General features: G+C 39.3%; 1 protein-coding gene across 15 annotated transcripts in view; it reads right to left on the bottom strand.

Annotated features, from left to right (window-relative positions):
• phc2a (polyhomeotic homolog 2a) overlaps positions 1 to 14,100 on the bottom strand; it is a 35,486-nt gene that overhangs the window by 1,264 nt on the left and 20,122 nt on the right. For 2 of the 15 annotated variants that reach the window (XM_079588926.1, XM_079588933.1), the window contains exons 7-16: positions 13,984 to 14,007; positions 11,930 to 12,064; positions 11,523 to 11,835; positions 6,717 to 7,066; positions 6,442 to 6,595; positions 2,042 to 2,241; positions 1,296 to 1,395; positions 642 to 759; positions 406 to 529; positions 35 to 308 (exon numbers count right to left, since the gene is read on the bottom strand). In XM_079588926.1, the coding sequence (XP_079445052.1) occupies positions 35 to 308; positions 406 to 529; positions 642 to 759; positions 1,296 to 1,395; positions 2,042 to 2,241; positions 6,442 to 6,595; positions 6,717 to 7,066; positions 11,523 to 11,835; positions 11,930 to 12,064; positions 13,984 to 14,007 (1,792 nt within the window). Of the gene's footprint in view, positions 1 to 34; positions 309 to 405; positions 530 to 641; positions 760 to 1,295; positions 1,396 to 2,041; positions 2,242 to 3,351; positions 3,606 to 6,441; positions 6,596 to 6,716; positions 7,067 to 11,522; positions 11,836 to 11,929; positions 13,003 to 13,983; positions 14,008 to 14,100 lie in introns of those variants that run through there. The other 13 variants (XM_079588934.1, XM_079588935.1, XM_079588939.1 and 10 more) reach the window with 9 other exon arrangements.

Below are 14,100 nucleotides of genomic sequence, written 5' to 3'. Positions count from 1 at the left end.
AACCCAAAAAGCAACAGAATATGATGATAGCTACCTGGCAGAGTGCAGATGAATTCATAAACGTCCTCGACGTTCCACTTGGCGGGGTCGCTGGCCAGGAAGTGCTGCGTGAGGAGAGGGAGATCTCTACTGTGATCGAATCTTTCCTTGCTCGGAAGCCTTTGGGTTCCATAGCTGGAGTTGGACAGTGGCGAAATAGGCTCTTCGTAGCTGGACATGTCTGAGCACTGGCTGGAATCACCATGACATGGATGAGAGGAGTGCGGGGACAACAGAGACTCTCCCATGGCTGTTCGGGACCTTGGATTCTATGAGAAAACACAAGCGAAACAATTAAGCAAATTTCTGCAAAGACAAACCTAATGGGACACTGCAATATGAGAGCGAGGGAGAAAGAGGAATTACCCGTTTCCTGATATCCATGCTGCTGTTTTGATGATTGGCGTTGGAGGCTTTTGGTTTCTTTGGGCTCTCCGAGGTTGATTTTCTTGGGAAAAGTCCCATTCGTTTTGTGCATCCAACATTGTACCTGAAAGAGAAGAAAACCAGTAAACCAACCACTCAATCAAGTGTTTACATGTGCAACAAAATGCTTATATAAAATCAAAAAATATTTGTGGGCTTCAGAAGGATCCACATACCGCTTTGCACACAACGTAGAACAGAACCGCTTGGATCTTTTGAAGTTAAATGCGAAGTCTAGATTCCCACAGAATTCACATGCCAGCACTGGCTCGGCGATCTGATTATTCAGCAGCTCTGTAAAAAGAGTTTACATTATGGCTGATTGGACAAGAGTCTGAGCATCAGTGATCCATCAGGTGTGTGACTAAAGGCTGGAATACACAACACGACTTTTCAAATCTAAACCAATTTTAAAACACTGGGCATCATACACTCGCTGACTTTGTAAATGGTTACAGAGTAAAACTGGATATCCTACACTAAACAACCGAGGATCACACACTACCAGACTTTCAAGTCGATCCAAACGCAACAAACTCACAGAAACGTGCCTCGTTGCTAGGAGATGCATGACAAATGTAAACAATGTGTTCTAAAATCGACTCAAAATATCAAACGTTTTGATATCCTCCGACTGGATGGAATCATAGTCGGAAAAAAAATAGTCGGAAAAAAAATCAGTTTTTCTCTGTCTTCCTTCATTTTCTGTCAAATCTGTTAACTCAAATCTGAAGACAGGCTCTGACTTTCAGCAACTAACGTTGACTTGTCCAGACTGTTAATCAGGCAAAAGTCATGTAGTGTGTTGCTGCATTAAAGTAACCCTTTACCTTGCTGTGAAAGGTCCTCCATCTCAGAGTCTGCATTGTGAAAGGTCTGAGACTGCTTCTGCTTCTTTAAATTTTCAATCAGCAAGGACGGACGTTCAACCTGGATAGATCCACAAGGTGTTGCATAAAAAACCCCACACCATTTATTACACAAGGACATGCTGCATGCTCAAATGTACTCGTATATGGGATATGTGCTTGCTCAATAATAAAACTTCTACCAATGTATGTGGATACAAGTTAGAACAGTGGTATACATTGTCCACTAGAGGGAAGTGTGCCTCTTAATAGTTCAGTAGTTCAATGGTTTAATAAACAATAATAAAAATGACTTCAATTTGATTTATTTTAAATACTTGTTTCTATATATTCTGTATTTTTTTTTAACAATTTCTTGCATGCATACTGTTTTATTATGGCATGAGTGTAATGACAAAATCGGCTCTAACACTAGGAGTGAAAATGACATGGTAGCTGCATGTTTAAAATGTACAATGTTACACTAACGATAATATGTAGGGTTTTTTTTTTTTTTTTACTTCAGCAGCTTTAGTTATAATTTCTATGAGAGACAAGTAAGTAGTTTTATAAGTGGCATCTGTCTAAACATACAAGCAATCTCGTTATATAGTTAAAACACTGTTTACTAAGTACAAGATCCTAAACTAAACCATTATTATGAGGGAAACCGAAACAAGTACAGCAAACTTGTTTGGACGAGATGGACTGAAATAAGCAGAACTCACGGGAAAAGGCTCAGCTCCCTCCTGAATCACGAATCCCTCGATGACATGCGTGAGGATCTGGGGCTTTACTACCGCCTGTGGCGGCGGTTTACTCTCGCCATTTTGCGGAGCGCTGCCGGTCACCGTGGGCGCATTGTTCCCGCTGCCCGAGGTCATGGCTAGAGGTGAACCCACACCTGCCTTCACATTCACTCTGCCTGCTGAACATGAGCACAACAATATCCATCAGGAACACTATAATACTGATAACAAATCCTAGATGTTTCACGAATCGGTTCTTTAGAAGAGCTCATTCAAAAGTGACTTTTTACGTCATCGCGTGCACACTGCACTGACATTCTAACTGTTTTAAAAGCCATTATGTAACGTTATACACCACTGTTTAGTTTACTACGTTCTTTGCGTTTTAATAACATTTGGTGTTATAGTAATTTCATAAAAACGGGTCGTTTATTAAACTATGGTAAAATGAATTTCCATTTCTTGGATGAATAAGTTTCTGCACGTTTTAATGAAATGCTATTAAAACTTAGTTTCGTACGTATTGATAAAACTATCATACAATAAACCTATTTACAGTGTCCTTTATCTGTAGCATTTCTGATATTCGTTATTGATTATTGGAGAATAGTTTAGACTGTTTTATGAACCTGTGCTCTGACGATTGCTGGAAAAGGAAAACCAGACCAAAAAAATAAATCACGATTCATTCATGCTATTCCATGTAACACTCTCATAGGTCTCATAGTGTTTTCATAAAACGCATGAAAGATTAGAGATCATGCACTGCATCATTATACATGTTAAATGTATAAACTACTCTCGCGTTATTTTATTTTCTCACATTGTTATTCTGCATGGACTACATATGTGAATTAAAGTCACTCCACCTCACCTGCAACCACTTGCTTATTTCTGACCAGTAATGTCTGGTTAAATCAAACAACAAAACTGATTTATGAAAAGATATGCGTCTAGTACTAAGATATGAACAATGTTCAGGTAAAAGTCAGAAGTTTTTTATTACTACCCGTTTTGAAAAACTGCCAAATTTACGCATGGACAGTAGCAGCATTACTCCCATGCTTCTTCGAAACGGTTCAAAACACTCGCATGCAAACAACACTCCGGCACCTAAAAGGACCAATAGCTCGCACCCCACCGTCCCAGAACAAGTAGCGAGCAACTTTGTAACTTTATATCCCGAACATTTGGCAGGGTTTCACACTGCAGACAAACGCTCACGCACAGGCGTCCTGGTGATTGTCAACAGCACACGCCTTTGTTCCGCTCACGCACTCTTTACTTACACTTTCAAGCGCCAAAAGAGGAAAACACTAAAGTGAATTTAGCATTCCAACGCTTCCGAATACACTTCCATAATCCACTGGTGTTATACACAAGGCAGTACGACAAATTAACCGATCCAAACTTTTTAGTGTGCGTGGATTTGTTTGTTCTAACCGATTCCCTCAATGTGAGCAACGGGGCCGCACTCTCTAATCCCCTTTGTATGGAGGAACTGAATAGGAAACATTGCGCCGCTCTGATTGGTCCCACACGCTTGGAATTATGTCCAATAGCAGATCATATTTAGCACAGAGGCCTTTCGTGATTGGTTAAGACTCGTGAGCGGCTCCATGACAGGCGCACGTAGGCAGAGAAAGAGCATCTACTACTCCATGGCTATCTTTGGAATTGCATACTACTATTTTTGCAGCATGGAATGCCACATTTGCAGTACGCTGGACTTTACTGTCTCATTTCTAATGTGATGAATGAACTCAATGAATTCAATATCTGGAATTATTTTGGATTACAATTTCTTTCATTGAATTTTTACTTGATTGGACTGTCAAACGTTTTGTTAAAAAAAAGGAAAAAAGACTGAAAATGGAAAACAACCACATTTATTTCTAAGTCTAAGATAACTCGTTAATATGATGTAATTCGACAAAGTATACCATACTACTGTTTCTTATAGTAGGCAACATAGGCTATAGTGAATACAAGCCAATTTTAGATAGCGCTTTATACAATACAATTTTTCAACCAGCTTCGCCGTAATAAACAGGAAAGCAACAATCAATGATGTAAGCTTCATCAAATATAAGACAAATTGTGATACTAGTAACCCAATGATTTAGCCAGGTCTAGATCAAATTTTGCATTCAAAATTTGTTTAATCAGACAGGGTCATAAACTTATACCAATTATTTGTACCCTCAAAATAATTTTACACTAGTAACATTGCCTAAAAAGAATGCAATGTATTTATCGGACTAAGTTTTCATGAATTAAAATGGACTTTATTTACTTTGTTAGCGAACATTACTGGTCTTGTGGTGAATAGTTAAATCCATGCAAGCCAATCCACAGGGGGAAAAAAATGTTTAGTCAAAGTCTGCTTCCACTCAGAAATAGCATTTCTTCTCTGATGACTTCAGTGTGCTGCAAGCTAGAGATTGTGAAGAGCTACACTAAAATCAAGCTTCGTCCTCAATTACTTTCAGATTAAATATTTGACACGATACTGAAGTAAAGTCGGTCAAAACTTCTAGTTCTTGTGGACTTAAAAGTGTTAAAGTGTAATTCTCTTTAAAGTCCATCTGAACTGGAAGTTTCGACCACATTATGAATGCAAAAATAAAACGTGAATTACCGGTACTCATTAGAAAATAAAATATATTGCAAATAAAGTTGTCTCTAAAACTAATTGATCTACACTATTATTTACCTCCAATACAACTGGGACAATTTTTTTTTAGCTCTTTTTTAAAGCTCTTTTTTGCATTAACTGCAAGATTATCTCGTATTGAGAGCAGACACAAATGTTTCGATAAGAGGGTCTTGGGTTCCTCAGGGACAAAGGGAGACTCAGGGTAACACAGGGGGCATGTATAGTGAGTCTATCGCTCGTAAGATATACAACACCACTCATGTCCCACACTCAGCAGCTGGGAGTTGAAACACAATGGAGTATAAGTATCGTAAGCTAAACCCAAGCTTGTCTCGCACTGCAGTCTCGACGTCTGAAACAATTACATCTATTGCAAGCTATTGAAACATAATAATTAATCAGGCATAACCACAGTGATTTTGTTGTTTGAGTTGCTTTGATCTGAACTTGAACTTACTCAATTCTGTGAGACTCACCTACAGTATATGTTAACATGAAAATGGCTAATTAAAATGTATGCTTTTTAATCTCACTCATAAAAAAAACGCTAAATTTGTTTCATCTAAACCAAAATACACTTTCAAACTTTTATGAATGCACCATGATCATATCACGCAAAATTATCAGCATGATACAATAAAATATGACATGATTTATGATTCAAGTGCTCTGGCGCCTCAAGCCATTTATGCTCATAAAAGAGCAGTTTATCATCATTCATAATTTAACGTCGGAGAGGTTAGGCCTCCAACACACCTGCCAGACAGCCAGAGTGTGTCCACCTTTATTCTCACATCCCACCAAGAACAACGGAGCCCAGACCCTCGCCCCTAATTATAGCAGAAGCTGCCTGCCTCTCGCAAGTGCTTGGACTGGACAATAGACACTGGGGGTGTGACAGATCTACTCTTCCGCTTGAGGGGAGAGCTCGTGTGGTTGGCCTTTGTGTTTTTGTGACTGGCAAACCTACAGATGGTGGTGACGTAGTAGCCACTCTGCGTCTGGCTAGACCAAGATTGCTAGACCAAGTCTTTTCTCCTCTCTTTTGCAGCCAGTATTCCATATATATATTATATTCCATGTCTTTTTTCAATATTTTTGTTTAATCATATTGTGTTTGACAGTGTGGTATATCTGTGATATGTAAATCTATAATAAATAAAGTGTGTAAGCTGACAATATTTAATGGTTGGTGAGACATTCTCGTTTCAGTTTCGTAAAAACACACAGTCTGATAAATCAGCTACAGTATATACACTATACAATATATAGTATACACTATAGTGCATAATAAATAACTACATAATATCTGCACCTATATGATTGTTTTTTTAATCATGCTTTTAACAACAACTGCTGGTTGTTTATGAATTTTCCCTTCTCTTATATATATAGGACTTAGACTCCCCAAACCCCCATAATCTGCACCCTGGTATTTGAAATTATTCAAAAACTTGATTTTCAACTGCAGAAGCTGTTTTTATTGCAGCTTTGATGCACTAAATATAATATATATATCCAAGTTACTGATTATGTTCAGACTATTAGGATGAAAGCAGAGGGAGCCATATATATTTGTGTAAATCAAAACACAAACAATGCATGGAGATATTGCTAAATTGAAAGATTATTATTTTTTTGCAACCTTAACCCTTTTTGAACCAACAAAATAAATAAATGAAAGTCATGGAAATTAAACAAAAGATAAATGAATCAGTACCTTCTATGTTTTCTGTCACTTGACTTTGATGAGATTGTTTGACTGAGTGGGATTGTTCTGTCCGGGTTGGCACTTGTGTTGTTATGGATAGCAGCTGCGGTTCGAGAGGATCAGGGTCGTCCTTATCTGACACATCCTGTGTGGCTACTTCCAGCTGGAATTAAAGTCAGAACAGGACAAGGTCAGAATAGAAGAGAATAAATAAAACTAATACAATTAGGATACATTAAAAAAATAAAGACACAAACAAATTACATGATGTTCAATTCACTTACTTGAGTTTGAACTGGCTGGATCTGGACATTAACTGCAGTAAGCTGTAGAGGTGCTGCTTTGCTGTGGCTCAGCATGGGCGGCTGTCCATTCTGGGCAAGTGCCTGCTGACTCACACTAGTGGAATGGAAGATGGTGGCTTGTTGGCAGGTAACAGGCACTTTGGGCAGCAAAGGGATAGGGCACTGCTGAGGCTGAGTAGGCTGAATGGCCACAGCTTGCACTGTGTGAGGATGAATGGCAGCTTCTAAGAGCTGAGCTTGACCTCTCTGCAGAATCTGAGGCTGCTGCTGTATCACAAACTGATGCTTGTGCTGCTGGAGCAGCTGATGGGTCTGGATATGGGTATATGCTGGAATAAATATAACAAAAGACAACTATATTTAATGGTTGATGTGACACTCATTTCACAGTATGATAAATCAGCTACACTATAGAGCTTAGATATGGTGCATGATAAATAAGTATGCAAAATGTTAAAAAAAAATATCAGCATCAAATTGTCCATATAATTGGTAATTTAATCAAGCTTTAAACAGCAAATGTTGGTTGTTGTACATAAGAAAATTCCTCTCAATAAATGAATCTAACAACACACATACAGTATATATATATATATATATATATATGATTATTTATATTTAGAAAACTATATTACCATATACTTCAGTAGCCAAGAGCACGTACATAATACAATTACGCCATGTGAAAATGAATAATGTCTCACTGTCGACTATAGCACTACATACTGAATCTGATGCCAGTGAGATTCCCGGAGGGGAGTTCATTGTTCTAGCAGGTTTGTCTTTCTGACTTGAGGTTAATGGGTTCATTTGGCTGAGTTCAGCTTTCTGATCTGGAATGTCAACTGTAAGGTGTATAAAGCATAGCTCTACTCATCCACTCGTGAAGCGCCTTATGACCTTGATGAATCAGATGGCTCTAAGTAACCTTCAGTTAGACATACTCTGACAGCCTCTGCTGTGTAACTCTAAGGAATGCCAGCTTAATTTGTGCAGGACCTTTAAATGCGCCGTGAGTCATTTTAAAATGTTCATACTTTTTGTTCTAACAGGCTGAACAATGATGGACCAGTTTTACTTGGACTTCACACTCTATTTTACATGATAACGTGTTACGGAGTACTGTTGAGATTGATGAGCATTATTACTCAAGAAAATGTAATTCTCATGCCATGTTTTCTATCAGAAAAGAAACAACTTGAGATAAGACAAGCGATCAGACGCCATGGTCTTGATATCAAATTCCTCCAAGCAAACAAAGAGTCTGTTCAGAGGTTGTGGGAGTGTGTTTTTTATCATTTATGTGGTGTTCTGTGTTCAAAATGAACACAATATTAGATAGTATGCCATATTAACACACCCTCCCTAACATCCTGCTAAGTTCAAAGCATTTATAGAATAGCAACAACAGATGCAGGGCTTTCTTTGAGCATTGAAGACCACATTCTGGTTCAAGTTCCACCTGTGTTGATAAATAATTAACTGCTGCCCTTTCTCAGCACAGTTCAATATGACAAAAAAGAAAAGAAAAAGAAACCGTCTGCAAAACTTCCTGGCCTTTGAGGGATAAGTGCTGAGAGATAGCATTTACCCAGCTTCAATACTGAGTACTTCAAACACTAGTAAAAACAAAAAGAATTCCATTTACGTTTGTCCTGACATACAGTATCGAAATGATGACCAAACTCGCATAGTATTTTCCTTAACTTCACTAATGTATACAGAAATATAAGGTATGTAGGAATTTTATGTAAATATACTCTAGTCTCTGATGGGTTCCTATTTAAGACACTGAATAGTGAAAATAATTGAATGAACTTGACATAGCCTCTTAAAATCACTGCCAAAGTCGAACAAACCACAACCATAAAAAGCATCAGTCTAGGGCAGGGTTCCAAGAATCCAAACACTGATCAAACTCACCCGTCTGTCATTTTCTAGTAACCCTTAAGTGTCAAAAACCACCCCCATACCCTTAAATAGGGCACTATTTGAGGGGACAGACATTTGTTTTGGTGTCAGAAACCATAATGGATGTTATCGAGGGCACTCATTCAATCCCACAATGCACCGCAATAATGATTGTAAAACCAATGTATGCTCAACGGCAAGAGAATACCGATAATGCACTGTGACGGTCGCGCCGAATGAATTCCCGTGTCTGAACAGTAGATGGCGCACGCAGCTAAATCATCCATCCATCCATTTTCCAAAATGGCAATTTCCGGTGCGTTGCGCAGGTGTCGCTCATCATTAATCACGCCACCGGCCTTGCGTCGTTTTCTCACGGCCCTCTGCCTAGTCCTGCTCGCCACGGGCTGTTTACACGACAAAGTTATCAACCAAAAATGTAAAAACACACAAGTTTTCAACTGTATTCATTTTGGCCATTCTTTTATACGACAACAACTTTTTGGGTGCCTGTAAACAAAACAAAAAACGCAAATCTCTGAAAACGATGACGTCATGCACATGCATATTCCGTGTTTCATCGCCATCTAATGACCAGGCAGCAGAATACACAGTTTTTAGTCGTTTTTGCAGATCCAAAATTTTGGGGATCGTTTTGACAATGGCGTCGTCTGTACACGGAAAAACTCAAAGGAAAAAAAACGCCTCCGTTTTAAGCATATCGTTGTTGTGTAAACGTACCCTAACTCGACTGGTCAAATGGCAAGATTTGAGGAATCCTAGTCTAGGACATTCCCACCTAAACAGTTTTTTTTTTTAAAGCGCAGAAGCTTTTTTCCTCTGACTGACAATTGATTACAGTCCCAAAGTGAAGGGGGTGGTCTCTGCTCATGTACAGACGTTATTGGTCTCTGAAGGAAAAACTCTCATAACCATTGTTCATTACAGCTGATCAAAGAATGTGTGGGTCCACAATCTCAACCTTGATCAAAACACTTCATGGAGGCCCAACACTTCAATTCTGCAGTGGTCACTCCAAAAAAGGTCTGGTCTTTCTTAGGTTTCTCTCCAGTTGTGGTCCGAATACTTTGAGTTTCATGCTCCTGGCTATGTGCTTTTCTTGTCTAATGAATTCCTTATGGAGAAAACATGGCCAATGCGAGAGTGAGCCATTCAACACACCATTTACATTTACCAATTGGTCTCTTTATAGATTTTTCCTTTCTAAATTTAGTATATCCACCAAGAATTACCATAATAACAGGTTTTCATTCAGGAGCTACTGGAACCGGGTGAAGTTTAAACTGCTATTTGTAGGTTCATGAAACTCTGTTAAGCAATGAATGTGTAAAGAAAAACATACTGATGGATGGTGTTGCCAGTAAGTACTGACCCCTCTCACTGCTCCAGTGGTTTCTTTGGCTTCGTCTCTAGCTGTTCTGTGTGTATGTTGATGCTTGAACCCTCTCTGTCAAGCTTTCATGACAGGAAATGGTCAGGACCTTACCACATACATAGAAACCCACACCCACAAATAACACATTAGCCCACTCGTGGTTTCCATTTGAATCAGATTGAAGTGGTCTACTGAAGGCTTACACAGGACATATTCTTGTGTTTGAAAAGAGAATGAAACAGAGCAGTGTTTTTTAAGATGCGTTTTTTTCAGGTGTAACTGATTGATCTCAGTGTTTTTTTAATTGAGTGTTTTTAAAGATTAACTTAAGTGACTGTTAGATGACGGCAAAGGTAATCTTAATGTACAACTAGGAAAAATAAGCATGTCCAAATAAGTATCCACTGTTAAACTGCTGATTAATTTAATAAGAAAAAACATTTCTAATACGTAACTGACATGGCACCAATATATCGTGCATCCATAGGTATAATGACTCAATAATTGATTACCATTAACATATAACATACAGTAGCCTGTAATGTTAATAAATTGGTAATGTAGTCTATATTATTAAATGAATGGCAGATATTCAGGGACCACATTGCCAGCATATCACTTTACTAGCATGAGGGGTAAATTGTGTCTTTGAACCAAAAAAGCTGAACATCAGTCTCAGTGATAAGGATATCCTTTCAGAGAAGCCTGGCTTTTGAGGGCCCACCAGCCACATATGCGCACAAAGCCGGAGTGCTATCGTGAAGCACTGCCGCCCAGTGTGCACCTCAAGACTGCTGCCACAGCAACCCGACACCCTGTTTAATGCTCAAGGCCAGATGTCCCTCTCACTTGAGCTTTTCTTGTTGCTTTGCTTTCACTCCTCCATTAGTGAGACAATCTAGACGGTACACACTTTCACTGGATCCTCCCCTCGCTGCTTGCATGTTAAGACCAGTGTTATTTTAGTATCACTAGCGAATAAAGCATAAAGCAGCGTTTTCATCCCATGTATAATACAACACTGTCACTTCCTGGGTAATTGGCACAAAATATCAGCAATAAAAATGGAAATTGCTGCAATCGGGGCAGAAACTGTGGCTCTTTTTTCCTACATCATAAATGACTTGCGTCTCAGAGCGTGCAGACGGAACGCAATAATAGATCTGGTCATGCTGTCTTGCGTTCGGATGCCTCGTTTTTGGGAACGCAATCATGTGAGACGCTTTTGGGAGGGAAATAAACCAAATCATTTTGAGCTCAGGCATTTAAATCCAACATTTGAGATGCTGTGCAATGAAATTGGTCCGCTGGTTAGTCCAATCACATACACTGGCAAAGTCACGTAAGGTGTTTGGTGCGCATCGAGGGATTTATTCTGTAAATTTGTTTCAAGAAACAAAAATGTGTTTAATGGCTCCAGTTTTAGTTAACTATAATAACCCTGGTTAAGACACAGCAACCGGACAGTGATGGCCTACCTGTGCTGATGAGAGGATGACCCGCCACTGAGGTCACATTGGGACACAAGTTCAGCTCCCGTGTTGTGAGGTCACTGGTTTTGTTGTTTTTTCCCACAGTCTCCAAGGGCGTTTCTGCAGGACAGCCCTTTGCAGCAGCTCCCTGAGGGTCCGGCTCCGCTCCAGGACTCTTCAGTCGGGCCACCTGCTGGCTAGTCAAAGTAACCTGTGCTGACGCCCCGGGGGACTGTTTCACATTTAGGCTCTGTAATTGAGACTGAGAGAGGGAGGAAGTGAGCACCCCCTGCTGGCCACGGAGAGCCAGGTTCTGCACCTAAGCGGAGAGGGATACAAGCGATTTTGGTGTGGCAAAAAATGATATATGATATAGATGTGCTGTAAGTCAGGCTGGTGTGTGTTAGGATTACCTGTCCACTGATGGGCGGCGTATTGATTGACTGAACTGCTGTGACTGAGGCAGTTGGGGTGAAGATAAGCTGAGGGGACAAAGGAACAGCTCGTCCTAGGCTCCTAGCTACTTGCACAAGATTATTTTGCTGTGCCTGGAAATCACACCAGAAATGGTTGCTTTATCTGAATGTATGAGTCACATTTATATAACGAATAGAAGGCTATCAAATTTGACATCAGAAAAAGCACTTGAGCCATTTCAGCTGTTATAGTGCTGAAAGGACTTCATTTCGGATTCTGGCAGATCTCAAACAGCTCATTTACTGCTAATCAGTTCCCAGCCAAAAAGAGAAAATAGAGTTTTAGAGAAAATAGAATCGATGTGCCAGTGAAAACATTTTGGTCACCATCCTGACTCTTATTGGGTTTTCTGAAAGAGCTGCAGCTGTGCCATATTTAAAACCCAAGGCCAAATGAAAACGATGTTGTAAGATGGTAAGACAACACAACACACACACACACACACACACACACAATTATTTTTTCCATTTCAAGAAAAATACTATTTATTCATAAGGAAATCTTGGAGAAGAATATCCAGTAGATGTGCATTTGACTGTGCTTATAACCAACACTACACTGAGAGCTGCCATTAGGGAACTGAAATGATCCGTTTATACAGAATAGAATTTGAATTGGGACCACTCCACAATTCTACACGAAAACAAATCATGTGCTTACTTAATTAAAGGGTTAGTTCACCCAAAAATGAAAATTATTCTATAATTTACTCACCCTCAAGTCATATTCTAGGTGATACAACTTTCTTCTTTCAGCCAGACACAATCAGAGTTATATTTAAAAATATCCTTGTTATATGTTTTTTAAAATAAATAAAAACTCACATTTTAGCAAACATTTTAGTATATCTACTCAAGGGACAATACTATAGAAATGAAACTTGGATATATTTTAGAGTAGTCAATGTGCTGCTTGTATAGCAGTATATATTTACTGTCCTCTGAAAATAACTCAATATACAGCCATTATTGTCAAAATAGTCAACAAAAGTGAGTACACTTAAACGTGTATGTCTCCAGACCTGAACCCTATTGAGCACCTGTGGGGCATCCTCAAGCGGAAGGTAGAGAAGCACCATGGGCCCTATTTTAACGATCTGAACTTTGTGGGCGGATCCCGGGCGCTGTTGCTATTATACCGGCGGGATAAATGCCTCTTGCACCCGACGCAAATCTAAAATAGGTTGGTCTGAAGTAGCTTCATTATTCATAGGTGTGGTTTGGGCGTAATGTGAAATAAACCAATCAGAGTGTCATCTCACATTCCCTTTAAGAGCAGACGCACTTGTTTCATGGCGGATTGCTATTATAACGCCGGATTTGCCAGCGCACGCCAGGAGCGGTTCACAGCCAAGGAGACCGACGTTCTCGTCAGGGCCGTAAAAGACAGAGAAGTGACATTGGGGATGGGAGAAACCCACCCAAATTAGCTGCGGTTAAACAGGCGTATAATAATTTGGGTAAATGTGTAAGCTAGATTTTTTTTTTTTCACATCTTCATGGACACAATGATTTCCCTTGTGTGTTAATATTTTTCCTTGTAATAATGTATGATTTGCAAAAATGAAAACTGCTGCGTCTATGTAGATGAGAGAATCAAAGTGTATGCGCGTTGTGCAAAGGCTACATTATGGCCAAGCATGCGCCCTTAAAATACCATATGAATAACACGAGCAACTGACTTTAGACTAGGTTTTTCCTGGTCAGTGGCGGAATTGTTTTCTGGAACTGCAAAATAGCACCAGGGAACGTTTGCGCCGGAACACGCCTCCTCTTTTCGCCGAAACGAAACAAAATAGGGTGTACTCACTTTTGTTGCCAGCTATTTTGACAATAATGGCTGTATATTGAGTTATTTTCAGAGGACAGTAAATACTGCTATACAAGCAGCACATTGACTACTCTAAAATATATCCAAGTTTCATTTCTATAGTATTGTCCCTTGAGAAGATATATTAAAATGTTTGCTGAAATGTGAGGGGTGAACTCACTTGAGATACTGTATATTCCATCATCTTCCAGGAAAGTATGTCATATTGGAGCAAAAATGTAATAAAATAAAATAAAACAATGGGTTATGTTTAATCAAATAAAACGGGTTATGTTTA

Source organism: Phoxinus phoxinus (assembly GCF_949152265.1).
Source record: "Phoxinus phoxinus genome assembly, chromosome: 18".
NCBI classification, from domain to species: Eukaryota; Metazoa; Chordata; class Actinopteri; order Cypriniformes; family Leuciscidae; genus Phoxinus; species Phoxinus phoxinus.
The sequence above is the reverse complement of the archived record's forward strand: the minus strand, read 5'-3'. Positions and strand labels throughout refer to the sequence as shown.